Consider the following 20,693-nt stretch of genomic DNA (forward strand, 5'->3'; position numbering starts at 1 on the left):
TAAAAAATGTATAGTTCTTATTACCTTTTTGAATATTTTATATACAGAAAGGGGGGTAAGGAAATTACAAAGGAAAAAACACACACAAATGCAATGAACATTAATAGTTAAATAAATAAAGACATTTACTATAAACAACCATTATGTACATATGTTTATAACTTTGCTGAGACATAGTTTTGGGTTGTTTTGGGTTTGTTCATTCTTATTGATATGTAGCCCTCTTATTGTTTATTGTATGCAATTACATCATCTTATACTATGTTAGTGGTTTGAACTGTATATGTACTTTATTTTCATCTTGTTATTTCAGTCATCTGTTGGTCTGTGGTCATCTTGTATATTTATTTACAGTATTTGTATGCTTCCCTTTAGCCAAAAAGGCTCTTCCAAAAATCAGTATTTAGGTGGTCCCTGATCTTTGGCTCACAATCTGAAAAGACACGACGCACGAGGAAAAACGGAAGGGGAAGGAGGAGGGAATGACAGGAAGATCAGGGCTCTAAATCACACAAAGAGCCTCAATGGGAGGAAAAAGACTCCCTGCTTCAGAAAGCATCTCTCCAACTCATGGAAGATGATGGGGATGGGGGTGGAGGAGCTGAATTAGTGTGCTCATCCCTACACTCCCTCATCGTGTGACATATTAGAATACCTAAACAAGACTTTAGGTGAGATGTGTGTGTTTAGTCCTTCCAATCTTCACAGGCTTCTGTTGGATAACATTTAGAAAAGACTTGAATAGAAGCTAGTGAAGCTGCTATTTTGTATACTTTCATATCAGATGAAATATAATTACCATTCGGAGCTCCTGAGAAATGCAAGATAATTGTTAACAAGCGTCTTCCACTAAGCCAGGAGCGTGTTCACAATGGAAACCCTGAGATCTGAGGTCTGCAAACTTCAGCTGGTCTTGGTAGCCAGTCAAAATTTGTGTTCTCCTAATGGGGCGAATCGGAGGACTTCATTCTGATCCACAGGGAGCTTTGAGAGGGGTTCTGAGCACCTCAAACACATAGGAGATCAGGTTGTTTCAGGGAGGATAAGGCTTATCAGTGGCTACAAGCCCTGGTTGATGTGTCCTGCCTCCACCTTTGGAGGTAGCATGTTTCTGAGTACCAGGTGCTGGAAACTACAGAAGGTGGGAGTGCTGTTGTGCTCAGATCCTGCTTGCAGGCTTCCCATAGGCATCTGGTTGACCGCTGTGAGAACAGGATGCTGGATTAGATAGGCCACTGTCCTGATCCATCACAGCTCTCCTTACATTCTTAGGTTTGTCCCTGACATGATTCTGATTTCACAAAGAGCTTTGGGAGGTGCTCTGAGCACCTCCAAGATGCATTGTGACTATACCTCCTGAGCTCTGAGGTAGGAAGAGGAGGGCAGAGGATTGTCCACGAGCCTTGGAGAAACTTGAAAAGACAGTGAGATGCCGTGGCTGCTTTCTGATCCCTTCTAAGTCAGTGCAAGGCCTGGAGGATCCCAGAACCTTCTCCAGGCTCATGAGAAGCTTAGGGAATCTTGGCAGAATAAATAGGTGATTGCCTGTGACACGTTGGTGAGTACATTAATAGACTCCTGTTTGGGGGTTGGGGCTCCCTGAAAGTTTCTCCAAGGTCCTTTAACAAGATCAGCAATGATGGTGGAGAAGCATCAGTGTTTTTGCCCCACTACTAATCTTCCCTTACAATGTGCAGCCACAGGAAGTGTTGAGTATGTTTGCAAGGGAATGGTTGATAGGACTCCTTGCGCTCTTCATGAGCTAGCCATGTGCTGTAGAATACTTTGGAACACACAGATGTGTAGATGTGTTCCTCAGTAGAAAAATCAATGTGAAAAGCTGTCTGTAGGTCAGGTGAAGAGAACCTTTGGCCCTCCAGATGTTGCTGAACCACAACTTGCATCAGCCCTAGCAAACATGGCCAGTGGCCGGGGATGATGGGAGTTGGAGTTCAGCAACATCTGGAGGGCCAAAGGCTCCCCATACATGCTGTAGGTAGAACATTTAAATCTATTATTCCTAAGTATATGGTAGAGAAGTATGTGGCAAAACCAGTATCCTTAATAAGTCTTCCTAGGCAGACATGTCTATGTGCAGGGGGTATAGCTCAGCGTCAGAGCATTTGACTGCAGATCAAGAGGTCCCTGGTTCAAGTCCGGGTGCCCCCTTTTTTAAAAAAGCAATTTAGGATTTTTGTCCTCAAAAGCTAATGGTGGGTATCACAGAGAAATACCTTTTCCTAGAAACGTGACAGTGAATGATAGGACAAATGCTATATCCTTAACAAAGACTTCTCAGTGACAATTACTTGTCTACCGGTAGATACAGCTCAGCGGCTATGGTCTAAAAGCACATGAGCCAGCACCCTGCTGAGGGTCAGGTCTGGTCAGTGCCTGGATGGGAGACCACCTGGGAACCATATGTAAGCCACCTTGGGTTTCTATCATGAAAAGAAAGGCGGGGTATAAATGTAATAAACTTGACTGCAGATCAGTGGCTACTTGCTCCAATGGCTATGCTCTGCCTCCATGGTCAGAGGCAGTGTGCTTTTGAGTACCAGCTGCTAGAAACCGCAGGAGGGAAGAGTGCTCTTGCGCTCAGGTCCTTCTTGTGGACTTCCCTTTGGGGCATCTGGTTGGCTGCAGTAAGAAGAAGATGCTGGGCTAGATGCTGGGCACTGACCAGACCTGACCCTGCTTAACTTCAGCAGGGAGCTGGCCTTGTGTGCCTTCAGACTGTAGCCTGGGACCATTCAGACCATAGCCTGGGAATCTTGACAGAATAAATACATGCTTGCCAGTGGCACGTTGGTGAGTACATTAGATGGGCCAGTGGCCTGATCCAACAGGGCCCTTACTATGTTATGTTCCCGATTTAAATACAGATGCTGCTGCCTCTCTTTTTGGGGAGTGGGGGGAGAGAAATAACTTGGTGATTTGCGTTTTTTTAGGCGCCAGGTTAAGACCTGGCTGTACTCCCAGGCTTTTTAATGTTTTTAATGTTAATGTTTATGTCTACGCTTTATTTTAATATTGTTGTTGATATATGTGATTGATTTTATTATAATATTGTATTTTTAATCTGTTTTGTACACCGCCCAGAGAGCTACTAGCTATGGGCGGTCTAAAAATGAAACAAAATAAAATAAATTTTCCGATCCCCAAAGGCTCTCTAGGGTTAAAATGTAGACGTATTTAATCGACAGCTAGCTATCATTGTCTTTCATGTCTAGTGATAAACACAATAAGCATAACTTTTTAAACAGTTATTAACTTCTTCCATGCAGTCAGACTTTTCCAACTGGGTAACCTGGTGCCCGAGGTCCCCAACCTTTAATAGGCCTTGGTAGCCAGTCAAAATTCAACTGTCCTGATGAGGAGAGACAGGAGTATGTCATTCTGACACACAGTGAGCTTTGGGAGGGGCTCTTGAGTACCTCTGATGCCCAGTCTGACTGTGGAGGCAAGTCTCTACCCCCTTCCCCAGCGCTGAGTGAGGAAGAGGAGGGCAGGGGATTGTCCCTGAGCCTTGAAAAGACAGTGAGATGCCTTGGCTGTTTTCTTAACCTGTCAGAGGTCGGTGCAAGATCTGGCAGATCCCACACCCTTCTCCAAGTTTGGGAGACTCTTAGGGAATGTCGTTAGTTATTTTATTTATTTATTTATTTATTCCATTTATACCCCGCCTTTCTTTTCATGACAGAAACCCAAGGTGGCTTACATATGGTTCCCAGGCAGTCTCCCATCCAGGCACTGACCAGACCTGACCCTGCTTAGCTTCAGCAGGGAGCTGGCCTTGTGTGCCTTCAGACCATAGCTTGGGAATCTTGACAGAATAAATACATGCCTGCCAGTGGCACGTTGGTGAGTACATTAATAGACTCCTGTTTGGTGGGGATGGAGGCTCCTTGAAGTTTATCCAAGTTCCCTTAACAAGATCAGCAATGACAGTGGAGAAGCTTCAGGGTTTCCTGCTACTAATCTTCGCCTCCAATTATTGGGCACGTTCTCAGGTGTAATCTTAGTTTGCAAGGGGGTGATGAATAGGACTTATCACTGTCGCCAGTGCTTGGCATGAGCTGGCCAGATGCTCTAGAACACTTTTCAACGCGCGGGTCTGCAGGTGGATTGTTCCTCAGTAGAGAAATTGGTGTGAAAAGAGCTGTCTGTAGGTAGTACATTTAAAACTATTACTCTTAAGTATATGGTAGAGAACTATGTGGCAAAACCAGTATCCGTAAGAAGGCTTCCTGAGCAAACTTGTTTGTGTTGGGGGTATAGCTCAGCGGTAGAGCATTTGACTGCAGATCAAGAGGTCCCTGGTTCAAGTCCGGGTGCCCCCTTCTTTTTTTTTTAAAAGGAATACCTTTTACTAGAAAAATGACAGTGAATGATAGGACAAATAGTGGTAGAGCACTTGAACTGCAGAGCAAGAAGTTCCAGATTTAAATCCAGATGCTGCCACCCCTTTTTTTGGGGAAAAGAGAAATAACTTGGTGAGTTGCATTTTTAGTCCTTCCAGTCCAGAGGCTCCTTGGGGTAGAATTTTGACATTCTTAAAATGACAGTTAATGAAAGATTAATTATATCCTACCTGTCATGTCTAGTGATAAACTTAATAAGCATAACTGTTAGCAAACTTCTTCCATGCAGTAAGATGTTTTCCAACCGGGAAACCTGGGGTCAGGGGTCCACAAAATTCAGCTGGCCTTAGTTGCCCGTCAGAATTCATCCTCTCCTGATGGGGAGGTAGAGTCTATCTTTCGGATCCACGGTGAGCTTTGGGAGGGGCTCTGAGTACCACTGATGCCCAGTGTGACCGCAGAGGCAAGTCCCCACCCTCTTCCTCAGCTCTGAAAGAGGAAGAGGTGGTCAGCCGGTTGCCCCCCTAGCCTTGGAGAGACTTGAAAAGACAGTGAGATGTCTTGGCTGCTTTCTGATCCTTTCTGAAGTCTGCACAAGGCTTGGGAGATGCCACATCCTTCACCAAGCTCTGGAGAAATTGGGAGTTCTTCTTGACAGACTTAAAAAATGTGCTTTCCAGTGACGGGCTACCAAGTATATTCCTGGACTCCTAGTTGGGGACTCCTTGGAAACTAGTGAAGGCTGGTCCGTTAGGGCAAACAGGGCACCGTCCCACCAGCCTCAAGTCTGCTCTCAACCAGCCGCCTGCCTGCCTGCCTTCTTACCTACACCTAGGCAAGGGGGTGGCACAACTCCCTCCTCCTTAGTCTTAGTGTTAGCCTTGTAGAATTCAGCAGGGAGGAAGATGGGAACTAAACTAGAAATAGTTGGCTCTGTCTGCTATGGACTCTGGCTCTCCCTACTGTTTGGCCTCCCTACCTTCTGACGCACCTGCGTTAATGGGCACCAGCCGCCACTCTTGGAAGCTTAAATAGGATTTCCTACAAAATTCAATTTTTACCTGTCACTAATAATCTTCCCCTGCAGGTTTAGCCACAGGAAGTGTTGCTTATGTTCTCAGATGTAAACTCTGTTTGCGGGGGGTGGGGTGGGCATAGCTGTAGCCAGTGTTTTGTGTGAGCTGACTGGATGCTCTGGCTTTCCCCCAACCGGATGCCCTCAGATGTTTTGGATTACAGCTCCCATCATCCCTAACCATTGGCCATAATGACTGGGACTGATGAGAGTTGGAAGTGCGAAACATCTGGAGAGCGCCAGATGGAGGAAGGCTGCTCTAAACCCTTTGCAGTGAGCGTATGTGCAGGGGGAGGGTTTGTTCCAGTGTAGAAAAACTGATGTGGAACGAGTTGCCTGGTAGGTAGAAGCTTGAAGTCATTTGTCATAAGTGTATGGTAGGAAACGATGTGACAAAGGCAGTATCTCTAAGCAGGCTTCCTGGACAAACATGTCTATGTGCAGGGGGTATAACTCAGCAGTGGAGCATTTGACTGCAGATCAAGAGGTCCCTGGTTCAAGTCCAGGTGCCCCCTCTTTTAGAGAAATTTGTTTTCATTTTCAGCTTATGGTGGGTCAAATTTAGAAATACCTTTTACTTGAAACAAATGATAGTAAATGATAGACCAAAACCCAGATCATAGTGACAAGCACCTGTGTACCAGAGAAGGGGGTATAGCTCATTAACTAGATTGTTTGACTCCAGATCAAGACGTCCCTGGTTCAAATCCAGGTACCTCCTCTTTTGGGGGAGGGGAGAATTTTATTTATTATTTGTATTTTTGGTTCTCCTAGTTCTCCTTTAGTAATCCTGATGGAAATGCTTAAATGCTTAATGACAGATGATTTAAAACTGAAATATATAAAACTGAATATATTGTACATGGATGTCAAGAAATGCAAAGGGTATAACTCTTTAAGAAACTTCTTAAAGTCAATATGAATGTTGAGGTTGGGGTCCTGTACCTTTTGGTTGGCATTGGTAGCCAGTTATAATCTTTTCTTTTTCCCAGTGGGGAGAGATGGAGCCTTGACTGTAATGCTAAGTTTATCTTTGGAGGCTCTGTGAGTGCCTGCAAGACCCTGTGTGATTGCCAAGATTGATTGCCAAGACAAGTCAGTGTCCTCCACGCCAGTTCTGAGCTTGGGGGGGGGCAGAGGAAGGGAGAGCATCATCTGTGAGCCTTGGAAAGGTTTGGAATCACCAAGAAGTGTTACCGCTTTCTGATCAGATATCACTGTGAATTCTGACACCCCCACCCTCTTACACAGGAAATATGGGGGGGGGTTGCACCAGAATTATTTTATTTTATGCACTTACAAGTGGTGAGTATACCTCCCACAAACTCAAGGCAGTGGACTGGAAGTTTTCCAGACATTTCTTTAAGAAGAAGATCAGTGATGGCAGAAAGATGATTTCCCCGTCACTACTAATCTTCCCCTGCAATGTGCAGCGATAGGAAGCATTAGTTACATTCTGAGGTGTAATCTCATTTTGCAAGTGGGTGATGCTTGGGGCCAGAACTGTAGCCGGCTCTAGAACACTTTGCAAAACAGAGATTTGCAGGAGGTTGTTCCTCAGCTCCTCAGCAGGAAAACTGATGTGGGAAGAGTTGCCTGTAGGAAGAGCTTGAAACAATTAGTTGTAAGTACATGATAGAGAACTATGTGGCAAAACCAGTATCCATAAGAAGGCTTCCTGGGCAAATATATCTATGTGCAGGGGGTGTAGCTCAGCGGCAGAGCATTTGACTGCAGATCAAGAGGTCCCTGGTTCAAGTCCGGGTGCCCCCTCTTTTTAGATGAGTTTATTTCTATTTCACCACCAATCTCCTTTCCCCAAGGCTTGTGGTAGGTAACATGATAGAAGAACTTCATTAAATGTAATGTAAATAAGAAGATCAGTGATGACAGAAAGATGATTTCCATTACTAATCTTCTCCTGCCATGTGCAATTATAGGAAGTACTGGTCATGTTCCCAGATAGTTTGCAAGGGAATGATGGATGGGAGCAAAACCATGGTGGTGAGAGCAACTAAGAAGGCCTAATTCTCTGCCACCATCGCATCCTCAAGTAGCCGTCCAGTGGAGCTTTTCCTTATTGTCAGGGGTTTGTTGATATCAACTCCAGGAAATGGACTTTTAGACCCTCTGGAGGCCCCCTGTGAATTGTTTGCAAGGCTTTTTGAGGGTAAAGTTGCTTGCCTCCGTAGCATTCTTAATGGCCCATCCACATCTACTGCAGTCCCCAGTGAGGTGTCCAGTGCAACATCTGCTGCAACTTCTTGGGATTGGTTTCAGTTGATGCTGCCTGATGACATGGACCAGGTGCTTGCGATGATGCATCCAGCAACGTGTCCTCTTGACCCTTGCCCTTCTTGGCTTATTAAAGCTTGCCAAGGGGGTTTGACCGAGAGGGAGTGGTTCCAGCCGCCCTGAAAGAGGCAGTGATCCGACCTGAAAAAGCCCACCCTGGACCCCTTGGCTTGTAACAACTACCGTCTGGTCGCAAATACCCCCTTTTTTAGGAAAGTTCATTGAGAGGGTTGTGGCACAGCAATTGCAAGTACTCTTGGATGAAACAGATTATCTCGACCCATTCCAGTCTGGGTTCAGGCCTGGTTATGGGACTGAATCGGCCTTGGTTGCCCTGATGGATGACCGTTATCGGGAGAAGGACAGGGGGAGTGCAACCCTGTTATTCTTACTTGATCTCTCAGTGGCTTTTGATACCATTGACCATGGTATCCTTCTGGGCTGACTTGGTGAGATGGGTATTGGAGGCACTGTTTTACAGTGGTTCCGATCCTATCTCCAAGGTCGCTTTCAGAGAATAGCATTGGGTGACTGTCTTTCGGCCCCCTGGCAGTTGTGCTGTGTGGTGCTGCAGGGTGCAGCAAAGGTGGATGGCATCTGATTCGTCAGAGGAAGAAAAAAGGGGAAAACCCCCAAGACGCCAAAAAGTGTATTTGTGAAAATAATTCCAAAGCAGTTTATTAAAAAGACAAGCCCAACGCGTTTCGGCCACCTTATATTTTGGGCTTTGTCAGGGTCTGAAAGTTGAAACATACAAACATGTAATCAGTATTAAAATCTTAATACTTTGGGGTGCCGCAGGGTACCATCTTGTCCCCCATGCTGTTTAACATCTATATGAAGCCCTTGGGAGCAGTCATCAGGAGATTTGGGGCGAGATGTCAGCAGTACACTGATGATACCTAGGTCTATTTCTCTGTAACATCTGAATCGGGAGAGGCCGTGCAAGCCCTGGACCACTGCCTGGACTTGGTGGTGGGGTAGATGAAGGCCAATAAACTGAGTCTGAATCCTAGCAAGACGGAGGCACTGTGGGCTGGTGGTTTTAGAGTTCGGATAATTGGTCAGTTGCCTGCTTTGGATGGGGTCGTACTCCCTCTGAAAGAGCCGGTCCGTAGTCTGGAGGTGCTCCTGGATCCATCTTTGTCTCTAGGGGTCCAGGTGACCTTTGTGGCAGGAGTGCCTTTTACCAGCTTTGGCTGGTAAGACAGCTGTGGCCGTTTCTGGACCGGGGTAGCCTGGCCACTGTTGTCCATACACTGGTAACCTCCAGGCTGGATTACAGTAATGTGCTGTATGTGGGCTACCCTTGAGATTGGTCCAGAAGTTGCAGCTGGTGCAAAATGTGGTGGCAAGACTGTTCACATGTATTCCCAACATGTCACCCCACTGCTGAATGAGCTGCAGTGGCTACCTATTAGCTACCAGACTAAGTTCAAGGTTCTGGTTTTGGTGTACAAAGCCCTAAACAACTTGGGATCAGGATACCTGAAAGACTGTCTTACCCCTTATATACACAGTCAATCATTGCTCTCTGCAGGTGAGGGCCTCCTGCAGAGATCATCCTATCAGGAGGTCCGTTCCGCACAACATAGGAAGCAGACCTTTAGTGTAGTGGCACCTACCCTTTGGAATTCCCTCCCCTTAAATATTAGACAGGTGCCATCTCTGTTATCTTTTTGATGCCTACTGAAGACCTACCTCTTTCAACAAGCCTTTTAAGTAGAGACCTTATCCAAGTCTGCTTCTTTGTTGGAATTGCATTTTAATATGTTCTTAAAGCTTTTTTTAAAAACGATGTTTTTAAACCTTTTTTTTAAAAAAAAGTTTTTAAAGATGTTTTGTTTTAATATGGTTTTAAGGATGTTTTGTTGTAATATATTTTAGTCTGTTTTTATGATGTTTTAGAGTCTTTTTAGTGCTTTTGTTTGCTGCCCTGGGCACCTACTGGGAGGAAGGGCAGGTTATAAATCAAATAAATAAATAAATTAAACCTTAGCCAGTGCTCAGTGTGAGCTGACTCTGTGCTCTAGAACCCTTTACCACTCACAAATTTGCAGGAGGTTCTCTCTCAGCAGGAAAACTGATGTGGGAAGAGTTACCTGTAGGCAGAGCATTTGAAACCATTAGTCATAAGTACATGGTAGAGAACTATGCAGTAAAACCAGTATCCATAAGTAGCCTTCCTGGGCAAACATGTTTGTGTTGGGGGTATAGCTCAGCGGTAGAGCATTTGACTGCAGATCAAGAGGTCCCTGGTTCAAGTCCGGGTGCCCCCTCTTTTTGGAGGAATTTATTTCTTTTTTACCACCACCACCAACCTCCTTTCCCCAAAGGCTTGTAGTGGGTAACATGGTAGAAGAGTTTAATGAAATATGATGTAAAATAAGATCAGTGATGTTAGAAAGATGATTTCACCATCACCACTAATCTTCCTCTGCCATCTACAACTGTATTTACTATTTATTTATTTATTACATTTATACCCCGCCTTTCTTTTCATTATAGAAACCCAAGGCAGCTAACATATGGTTCCCAGGCAGTCTTCCATCCAGGCACTGACCCGACCCGACCCTGCTTCGCTTCAGCAGGGTGCTGCCTCATGTGCCTTCAGAACATAGCCTGGGACCTGGGAACTATAGGAAGTGTTGGTCATGTTCCCAGGTGAAATCTCAGTTTGCAAGGGGGTGATGGTTGGGCCCAAAGCTGTAGCAGCACTCTGTGTGAGCTACCTCTGTGTTTTAGAACCCTTTATAAAAAGACAGATTTGCAGGAGGCTGTTCCCCAGCAGAAAAATTGAGGTGGGAAGAGTTGCCTGTAGGTAGAGTATTTGAAACCATTAGCTGTAAGTACATGGTAGAGAAGTATGCGGCTAAACCAGTATCCATAAGAAGTCTTCCTGGGCAGACATGTCTATGTGCAGGGGGTATAGCTCAGCGGTAGAGCATTTGACTGCAGATCAAGAGGTCCCTGGTTCAAGTCCGGGTGCCCCCTCTTTTTAGGGGAATTTTTTTTTACCATCACCACCCCACTTTCCCAAAAGGCTTGTAGTGGGTACCATGGCAGAAGGACTTAATGCAATATGATGTACTAGGGGCTGCCGCCCCAGCATATTTCTTGGATAAAACCCCACCACCTAACTCCAGGACCAACAACTCCAGGTACCTCCACCCCCTCTCCAAACTCCCCAGTGCTGCCAGGTGTTGTCATGACCACCTCACTCACCTGATACCAGCCCACTTCACACCCACTAGGTTGGTAGGTCACCCACCTGCCTGACTCGCTTGCATGCCTTACAGCTGGCCACCTTACTCAACCTCCTTGCTTGCTTGTTCTCTTGCTGCACCTCCACTGGTTACCACCATGGATTGCTGAAATATTCATGTTGCAATTTGCATCAGCACCTGTCTGTGGCGAAGAAAACTGCAGTGTGACGACCTGCAGTATGTTGACTTCTTACATTTTTGTGTATTAGGGAAGAAATAAGAAGATCAGTGATGAAAGAAAGATAGTTTCTATTATTAATCGTCCCCTGCCCTGTGTACCTATAGGAAGTGTTGGTTATGTTCCCAGATGAAATCTCAGTTTGCAAAGGGATGATGTTTGGGCCCAGAACTATAGCCAGTGCTCTGTGTGAGCTGACTCTGTTCTTTAGAACCCTTTACAAAACACAGATTTGCAGGAGGTTGTTCCCAAGCAGATAAACTGGGATGGGAACAGTTGTCTGAAGATAAAGCATTTGAAACCATTAGTTGTAAATACGTGGTAGAGAAGTATGTGGCAAAACCAGTATCCATAAGAAGGTTTCCTGTGCAATCATGTCTATGTGCAGGGGGTATAGCTCAGCGGTAGAGCATTTGACTGCAGATCAAGAGGTCCCTGGTTCAAGTCCGGGTGCCCCCTCCTTTTAGGGGAATTTATTTCTATTTCACCACTTCACTTTCCCCAAAGGCTTGTGGTGGGTAACATGGTAGAAGGACCTAATGTAATGTGACGTAAAACCAAAAGATCAGTGATGGCAGAAAGATAGTTTCCGACCATTACAGTACTAATCTTCTCCTGTCATGCACAACTATAGGAAGCGTTGGTTGTGTTCTCAGGTGTAATCTCAGTTTACAAATGGATGATGGTTGTGCCCAGAACTGTAGTCAGTGCTCTGTGTGAGCTGACTCTGTGCTCTCTAAAACCCTTTACAACACACAGGTTTGCAGGAGGTTGTTCCTCCAGATGAAAACTAATATGGGAAGAGCCTGTTGGTAGAGCATTTGAAATCATTAGTTGTAAGTATATGGTAGAGAACTATGTGGCAAAACCAGTATCCATAAGAAGGCTTCCTGGGCAATCATGTCTATGTGCAGGTGGATTGTTCATCAGTAGAAAAACCAATGTGAAAAGCTGTCTGTAGGTCAGGTGTAGAGAACCTTTGGCCCTCCAGAACTTGCACCAGCCTCAGCGAGCATGGCCAATGTCCAGGGATGATGGGAGCTGGAGTTCAGCAACATCTGGAGGGACAAATACCCCATACCTGCCCCATACCTGCTGTAGGTAGAACATTTAAACTTATTATTTTTAAGTATCTGGTAGAGAAGTATGTGGCTAAACCAGTATCCATAAGAAGTCTTCCTGGGCAGACATGTATACGTGCAGGGGGTATAGCTCAGCGGCAGAGCATTTGACTGCAGATCAAGAGGTCCCTGGTTCAAGTCCGGGTGCCCCCTCTTTTTAGATGAATTTATTTCTCTTTACCACCACCATTTCACTTTCCCCAAAGGCTAGTGGTGGGTAACATGCTAGAAGAACTTAATGCAATATGATGTAAAATAAACTTTTGCTAGAAATATATGGGACATATCTGGTACCCTTACCTAGAGTTCTTAGTGATTAAAAGCCTGTGCATTGTTATTTGGCTTCTGATCAAAAGTCCTTGATTCAAATGTGGCTCTGCCATCTCTTTTTTTTAATTTAACAAACAACCATACCTTTTTTGTGAATTTTATAACACCACACTCAAACATCACCGGGGCAGTGTGATAATTATTCTTAATGGACCAGTTAAATTCAACATTCTGAGGAGATATAGTGAAGGTACTCATTTGTGTTTGTGTGTGTGTGTGTGTGTGTAAAAGGAGAACAAAGGAGAACATTTTCCCTCTATTTCATTTTGCTGGGTATTATTCTTATTTAAATTATGTCTATATTGCTCTTTATATAAATATATCCCAGGGAGTTCACAGTACAAAATTACAATAAAATACAATTTCATGATTAAAATGCCACAAAAACCACAATGAAAACAAAAGCACTTTCCAAATTCTCCACAACTTCAGAACAAAGCCAGACAGTAGAATGGGTTTTACTCTTATTTCTAAACCATTGTGCTGTGTTTTTTTAAAAAAACAAAACACTAAAAGTGGCATTCAGAGAGAGTGCAACTAGATTGTGTACAACAGCCTTCGCTTAGCTTGGTGCCCTCCAGCTGGTTTGGACTACAACTCCCATCAGCTGTGCTGTGTGGGATGATGGGAGTTATAAAACAGTTGGAGGGCACAAGGTTGTCAAAGGCTGGGGTAGGACCAGAGCTTGGAAAAGTTACTTTTTTGAACTACAACTCCCATCAGCCCAATCCAGTGCCCATGCTGGCTGGGGCTGATGGGAGTTGTAGTTCAAAAAAGTAACTTTTCCAAGCTCTGGATGCCCAGGTTGTGTCTCTGCTTGTCAGTGGCTCTCCGTTATCAGTGAATTGAGTCTTTTGTGGATCTCAGTGATGGGAGCTGTCACAAATTTCCTTTTTTGCAGAATTAGTCTTCTGGCAGCAAATGCATATCCAAAGAGCCTGATACGGATTACAATTAAATTATTAAAAAAGATGTGTGCGGTGTGGCCTAGAAATTAGGGTAGGGCTGGATATATTATTATAGGACACTTAGGCTGCAAACCCTGTACCAACTCCCCTGGGAGTAAACCCCATTGAGCACAGTGGGACTTAAACATATACTGAGCCAGGGCATTGGCCTATCTAACTCTGTATTGTCTGCACTGACTGGCAACAGCTTCTTCAGGGTTTCAGTCCTAGGCTTGTCTGGAGATGCAGCTGATTGTACCAGGGAGCTTCTGTATGCAAGGCAGATGGTCTACTACACATGTATAGGAACTGGACTGCAAATGGGAAGGTCATTATTTTGGCACTGATAACTAGCCACAGCCTATGGCCATACTACCCTAAACATGCCTGATCTTGTCTGATCACAGAAGCTAAGGAGGGTCAGGCCTTGTCAGTACTTGGATGGGAGACTGTGTGGGAATACCGGGTGATGTAGGCTTAGAGGAAGGCAATGGTAAACCACCTCTGAATACCTCTTACCATTAAAACCCTATGAATACATGCAAAAGATTCATAGGGTTGCCATAAGTCATAATCGACTTGAAGGCATATAACAGCAACAACCAGCCACAATTTAACTGGTTCAGCCAGACTTTTAGTTATGAAAGCACTTTGATAGATAAAAGTCTGTATTTTTAAAACGGTGTTTTAATCAGCTGACAGAACAGAAGCATTGAAAGCCAGTCTGTTCCCCACCACCACCTCCATCACTAACTGACCTGGTTTCTGTCAATTAAGTTTTTTTTCTTGAACTGTATCAATAAAAGTTGTTTAGTTTTTGTTTCCGAAGAAAATATTTCAGAGAGATAATGTTCATGCATCTGTTGAAGTGGACTTGTCAGTGAAAACATACGGCAAATAAATTTGTTAGGGTGTATGCAATGCTGCTGTTCCATTTGCGCAACTGTCTTCCGTTTGCACAGTGGGACTTCCCCTTCCTCCACTTCCCTCCCACACACTCTCAAAATTTCCTCCAGAGGATTACGGGATCCTCCAGAGCATCTTTGTGGGGGGGGAGGACGTGAGGGGGAGGAGAGGGAGAGGAAGTTCCGTTGTGTGACTGAAACTGCATGCAACCCTTAGTCTTTAAGATGCCACAAGACTCTTTGTTTTCAGAAAGCATTCCACAGATGCTCAAAAGCACTGCCCATCAATCTGTGTTGTTGTTTTAAAGGAGACCCTGGCTACCTTCACAAAAGGGAACTCTACATATGCTTAGAGGCACTGTGCCCGTATGTAGTTTTTGCTGAGGCCTGTCTTCAGAGGAAGGCATTGTAAATGTGCTCAGAGGCATGAAGGACCATCCTCATATAGATAGAGATTATCCTCTCGGGATTAGAGCCTTCATGTGACAACTTCCAATCCTTAATTGTATAAGGAAGTATTTGTTCCAATCTTCATTCTGTTTCTGTGTTCATAAGAGTGGTAGTCTCTGCTCAAAAAATCTCTGTGTGTGTGGGTGTGTGGGCATGCATTTCCTTGCTATTCTGGCTATCTTTGAATGAAAGCTTGATTCTGCTCTCTGAGTCTTGGGAAACGGATGATTGCGCAAGTTTTCAAGCTCAAAATCACACTTTCCTCCCTCTGAATTAAAACTGGAGGCACACACAGCCCCAGTAATGTGTAAAGAGAGACACAGATGAAGAAAGTTGGTATGCCTTTGTTCAATCCATAAGAAACAAAGAAACACCAAGGGATCCCCCAACCACACATGGAAGTGTGTGGGGTGATCTGCTGAGTGAGAGGAGTAACATTAGGAATCATATATTGCAGTACTTACCAAGACCTATAGAAGACTTGACTTACCCTTATATTGAAAATGTAGAGAAATGTGGAACTCTATGTGTGTGTTGGGGGGGGGGGAACCCAAAGGGCACAGTTATTGTTATATTGTTCCATACTTAGGTGTCTACAATGTGGAAACAATTGTATACATATTGAACATTCCAAAAAACAAAAGTAAAAAAAAGCCAAACAACTTGGAGACACTATTCACTTCACATTGAAAAATAATGACTCTGTTAAAGTATATTAAAATAAGAATCACTCTGCTTTGCTTGATGTACAGCTTGATGACGAGAGCTTTTTTACGTTGTATGAAAATCCCCTGCCCCCTGGTATAATGTATTTATATTTACTGTTCTAAATGTAAATAGCTTGGAGACCTTTTCACAGAGCCATAGAATAGTAGATTTGGAAGGGCTTATAAGGCCATCAAGTCCACCCCCCTGAAGGAATCCAACTTAAAGCATTTCTGACAAGTGGCTGTCCAGCTGCCTCCTGAATGCCTCCAGTGTTGGAGAGCCCACCACCTCTGCAGGAAATTGGTTGTACTGCTTTTAAGTAACAAATGAGAGTAGTAAGTTTAATAAATAAATGAATAAAAACAACTTGAAAGCATTAATTATTGCTGTCCTGTCACATTTTGGTTGATTGGTCTTAATCAATAAAGTAATTGCCTTTATTATTGCTATTGTTGTGTTATTAAACCAAATGTGGGCAATCTTTGGCCCTCCAGATGTTGTGGAACTACAGCTCCCATAATCCCTGACCATTGGCCATACTTACTAGGGTTGATGGGAATTGTAGTTCCACAACTTCTGGAGGGCCAAAGGTTGCCCACATTTGGTTTAAAAGGACAGTGTGAATCTCAGGGCCAGGTAACACAGAGGTGCATATTGGAGCTTGGTTTAGCCTGGGGTTTCTTTTCTCTCATAGGTTTGCTGCAAAACTCATTGCTGGTGTGCTGGATTTCAAGGCAAAGATTGACACGTAAGTATTCTGGAGTGGTGAAATTGGGAAGCTCAGAGAGACACATGTAAGGCATAGCCTGCTGGTCAACATTGGGGGATGTAAGTAAAGGGTACCTGGGAGGTGAAGAGGGTTTTTACTGTTGCAGGACATTATTTGGTATGTGTTAAAGAATGTAACTTACTAACCAGCTTCTGTTGGTAAGACAGCTACGGTTGTTCCTGGAGCCAGATAGCTTGACCATTTTGGTCTTGGTGTTGGTAACCTCAGGACTGGATTACTGCAATGCGCTCTATGTAGAGCATCCCTTGGGCTTAATCTGGAAGCTGCCACTGGTTCAGAATGCAGCAGCCAGGTTGCTGACTGGGGTGTCCCAGCAACACCACATAACACTCCTATTGAGGGAGCTGCTCTGGCTGCCAGTATGTTAAAGGGCACAGTTCAGGGTTTTGCTTTTAGCTTTTAAAGCCCTAAATAACTTGTCTAAGGGACTGCCTCGCCCCATATATCCTTGCCGGCAACTGTGCTCCTCAAACGGGGCACTACTGAGACATGCCTGGCGGTGTGTTTACTGTGCACTAGAGACTGGGCTTTTAGTGTTGTAGCTCCTCTGGAATCGGTTACCAGCTGAAATTAGGCAGGCACCTAGTGTCGCAATGCATAGGTGCTTACTGAAGACATTTTTTCTTTAAGAAAGCTTTCCATGAGGAGTGACTCAGCCAATTATGGAACAATTTCTGTCTGTCAATTTTTTTTTTTTAGGATGTGTAAAGATGGTTCTATTGTTTTCAGAGTGTGCTGATTCTATTGTTTTTAGAACTTGTGTTTTATTCTGTTTTTTTAATCTTATACACCATTTCAGTGGCTTTATGCTATGAAGCAGTCTATGCATTTGCTGAACAAAAATAAAATAATAAATAGCCCGTAAAAGCTTATGTCACAATAAAGGCAAACAGATTTATTGTGGCATAAGCTTTTTCAGACTACATTGTCTAACACGCCCAATAACGCCTCTTCGGCCATGTTCACACCATACATTTATTCCACTATTATCTCACTTTAAACTGCCATGGCTTCCCCAAAGAATGCTGGGAAGTATAGTCTGTAAAGGGTGCTGAGAATTGTTAGGAGACCCCTATTCCCCTCACAGAGCTACAATTCCCAGAGTAGTTTAACTGCCCATCATTCTCTGGGCTTTGTACATATTGATTATTGTATTGTGCTATTTATGCTCTTAAGGGTTTTGAATACCCAGCTAGGGTTTATCTTTACTTTCTTTCTTGCTTTATATTGGTTGTTTATAAGTAAAAGCCTATTTTTTTTAAAAAAACAAACACCTGTCACTCTGTCTTCCCAGGGAACTCTGGGAATTGTAGCTCTCTGAGGGGCATAGGGGTCTCCTACCACTCTCAGCACCCTTAGCAAACTACAGTTTCCAGGATTCTTTGGGAAAGCCATGACTGTTTAAAGTGAAATAATAATGGGATAAATGTGTGGTGTGAATGTGGCCTTCTACTCAGAAGAGCAGCAACCTTACAGATTGAGATTTGAAGTGCATTGACTTGTGTACCCGATTTTTCCCTTCATGCCAGTCAGACCCTGATAGTTGAATATTCCCGAGGCTACCCTCTCTGTATGGACCAATATTCCCGCATCTTCGCCTCATGCAGACTTCCAGGGCCTAAACATGATTCCGTCTTGCTGCCTGCACCTGGCCGGAGACCCCCCACCTACATCACTGTAGTCCGCAACTTCCAGGTAATTATCCCCATCCTGTTGCAGTCGCAAATTGTCCCAGTCTAGCGAAAGGAATTATGTGCTCCTGAAAATGAAGGTCTAATCTCCCTCCTACTGGGCAGAAATGAAGAGAGATGGACAAAATGAGGACCACATTGCATAAGGTAGAATCAAAGGATTCTGGGAGTTATGTCAAGCATCTTAGCTTAGTTTCTCTCTATGGCAAGGATGGGGAAGTTTTTTCAGGCAAAGGGCCAAATTCCCTTCTTGGCAACCTTCCAGGGGCCACATGCCAGTGATGGGTGGGGCTAGAGAGAAAAGTGAGAGGACAATTAATACAGATTTTACCTCTGTACTGTAAGCTAGCTTCTGCACACATTCACACTTCCCCCTCTATACCCCATCCAGGCAACAAAGAGGCATTATCAGAGTTGAAATACACATTCCAGACTGGCAGAAGCAGTCAAGAATGATGCAAAGTAGGACAGGTGAAAGGTGTGGCCTGGAGAGAGTCCCAAGGGCCAGGTAGAGAGGCCTGCAGAGCCACATTTGGCCCCTAGGCCTTAGGTTTCCCATCTCTATTGTATGGTGACATATTAAGATTTTAACCTGTATATGAAGTCCACCTTTGAGAAAGACAGAATGTTGTGTGAAACCCTGAGTGGGGATTCCTATGAAATGGGGAAAAAGGCTTTTCCTCCACTGCCATAAATCACTGATCACCTCAGTTAGGACAAAGCAAACTGAGTGGACTAGGGAGAGAAAACAGAGCTTTGTATGTAGCAGGCCTATGAACATGGAGTATGCCGCGCTGCAACCTCATGTTGAAGGTCCTACTTGTGATATTTTATTACTTTTTTAAAAAATTGTAGCTGTTCTTATTTTGTGATTTCTGGTTTTTACTCCATTTTATCGTTTTTGTAGTGAGCTACCTTGAACCTTTTATAAAGTAAGGCAGAGTATAACCATTGTAAATTAAAAATAAATAAGTAAGTAAATAAGGTCACCTCGGAAAGCACCGTGACTTTGAAGGAGCGATGCCGCTGCTCCACTGACACGGAGCCACCAGCAGCCACCGGACTCTGCACAGGGCAGCTCCCTTTCTCCATAGGTTCACAGAGGTTTTCAGTGGGGAGGAGAAGGGGGTCTTTGAAGTATTGGGCCCTAAGTTTTTTGAAGCTCATGGTTAAAGCCACCTTGAGTTGTGCCCGGATGAGAATGGGCTTTTTTTTTTTGGCCAGGAATGGATGCATCTCATTTCTGTGCTCCTTTCGTTTCTCCTGCAGTTCTTTCAGCTCGAAGTGTACAACAGCGACGGGACCCCCCTCACCGTTGACCAGCTACACTGGCAGCTCCAGCGAATCCGTGCCCAGTCTTGGAAGACAGATAAGGAGCCCCTGGGGGTGCTGACTAGTGACCACCGACATACGTGGGGACAGGCCTACACCACTCTCATGAGAGGTCTGTTTGTGTGTGTGTTCTGAGAAGACTGGATTGATGTTAAGGAGTGTGCTCTTAATTCAACTTTCTGAAAGCTCTCCAGGGGCTGCCTGTGGATGTAACACTTCACCATTTGTAAGGCAAATCTTAGTTAACTGTTGCAGCTGAATGCCTAAACCATGGTTAAGATGCAGCGTTCCAAAATATGAAACCTTGGTTTGTGCTACCCATGGTTGTACGTGTTGTATCTCTACCACGGGTAGAGCCATTTCCTCACCTCTTGAGCCTTCCTGTTTGCAAAGTGGTAAGTAGGTCTTGATGGTGTCTTCCTAAACCAGGGATGGAGAGAACCTGTGGCCCTCCAAATGTTTTTGGGCTCCCACTCCCAGTGACCAATGGTCAAGGATGATGGGACATGTAGTCCATCAACATCTGGATTGCTACAGGCTTCCCTTCTGTGTTCTAAACACTCCCTGTGTGAGCAAAGACTTGGGCCTGGTCTATACATGCAACAGAATGAGGCTGTGGAGTAGAGTGAAACACGTGAGGCTGCAAGTGGGAGAAACACTTCCCTACATTAAAACCTCCCTCCAACAACAAAATCAACAAACAGAAAGAAAGACAGACAGACAGACAGAAAGAAAAAGAAAGAAAGAAACCTATTTATATACTGTATATATAGACCCCAACCTATGTTTGTGATTATAAGTTGTTTTAAATTGTTTTTAAGGATGCATTTTAAAACTGTTGTAACCCACCCTGGAACTTCAGGGTGAAGGGCAGGTAATAAATTAAGAATAAGAATAATACACTAGATTTCCATTTACTAATGGTGTTGTTTGGGTTTTTTAAAATACCTAAGAGTATCCCAAAGTGGTAGCACTCAAAAAGGGCATGTCCCATCTTGAGTAAGAAGCAGTACCGGCCATTCCACCACACAGGCAGATCAAGCCTTATTCTGCAGTCGCTGCAGATTCACCACCAATCCACCACCACCACCCCGCCACCATGGGAAAGTAAGAGGCAAGAGAGGAGCCCCCCCGCCCCGCAGGCCAAACGATACAGAGGAGGCCTCAGCAACAGCCTCCCCAGCAGGGCCAGACTGTGGAGGAGGAACAGGAAGAGCTGGAACCACACAGCGGGGCAAGAG

The 20,693-nt window shown here is 44.4% G+C and overlaps 1 protein-coding gene, 7 non-coding genes and 1 pseudogene across 10 annotated transcripts in view; all 9 read left to right on the forward strand.

Annotated features, from left to right (window-relative positions):
• The window catches only part of LOC133381043 (carnitine O-acetyltransferase-like), a 50,758-nt gene that overhangs the window by 13,394 nt on the left and 16,671 nt on the right, over positions 1-20,693 (forward strand). For 2 of the 3 annotated variants that reach the window (XM_061619463.1, XM_061619462.1), the window contains exons 4-6: positions 16,334-16,387; positions 17,959-18,124; positions 19,390-19,564. In XM_061619463.1, coding sequence (XP_061475447.1) covers positions 16,334-16,387; positions 17,959-18,124; positions 19,390-19,564 — 395 coding nt within the window. Of the gene's footprint in view, positions 1-3,845; positions 3,865-16,333; positions 16,388-17,958; positions 18,125-19,389; positions 19,565-20,693 lie in introns of those variants that run through there. The other variant, XM_061619464.1, reaches the window with a different exon arrangement.
• On the forward strand, positions 2,098-2,169 carry TRNAC-GCA (transfer RNA cysteine (anticodon GCA)). The gene has a single exon. It is a non-coding gene; the product is annotated as a tRNA-Cys (tRNA).
• Positions 4,272-4,343, forward strand: TRNAC-GCA (transfer RNA cysteine (anticodon GCA)). Its single transcript has one exon. It is a non-coding gene; the product is annotated as a tRNA-Cys (tRNA).
• On the forward strand, positions 7,141-7,212 carry TRNAC-GCA (transfer RNA cysteine (anticodon GCA)). Its single transcript has one exon. It is a non-coding gene; the product is annotated as a tRNA-Cys (tRNA).
• TRNAC-GCA (transfer RNA cysteine (anticodon GCA)) lies at positions 9,942-10,013 on the forward strand. The gene has a single exon. It is a non-coding gene; the product is annotated as a tRNA-Cys (tRNA).
• On the forward strand, positions 10,657-10,728 carry TRNAC-GCA (transfer RNA cysteine (anticodon GCA)). Its single transcript has one exon. It is a non-coding gene; the product is annotated as a tRNA-Cys (tRNA).
• Positions 11,566-11,637, forward strand: TRNAC-GCA (transfer RNA cysteine (anticodon GCA)). Its single transcript has one exon. It is a non-coding gene; the product is annotated as a tRNA-Cys (tRNA).
• TRNAC-GCA (transfer RNA cysteine (anticodon GCA)) lies at positions 12,381-12,452 on the forward strand. Its single transcript has one exon. It is a non-coding gene; the product is annotated as a tRNA-Cys (tRNA).
• On the forward strand, positions 13,936-14,054 carry LOC133382560 (5S ribosomal RNA; annotated as a pseudogene).

This window comes from Rhineura floridana, chromosome 3, assembly GCF_030035675.1.
Source record: "Rhineura floridana isolate rRhiFlo1 chromosome 3, rRhiFlo1.hap2, whole genome shotgun sequence".
NCBI classification, from domain to species: domain Eukaryota; kingdom Metazoa; phylum Chordata; class Lepidosauria; order Squamata; family Rhineuridae; genus Rhineura; species Rhineura floridana.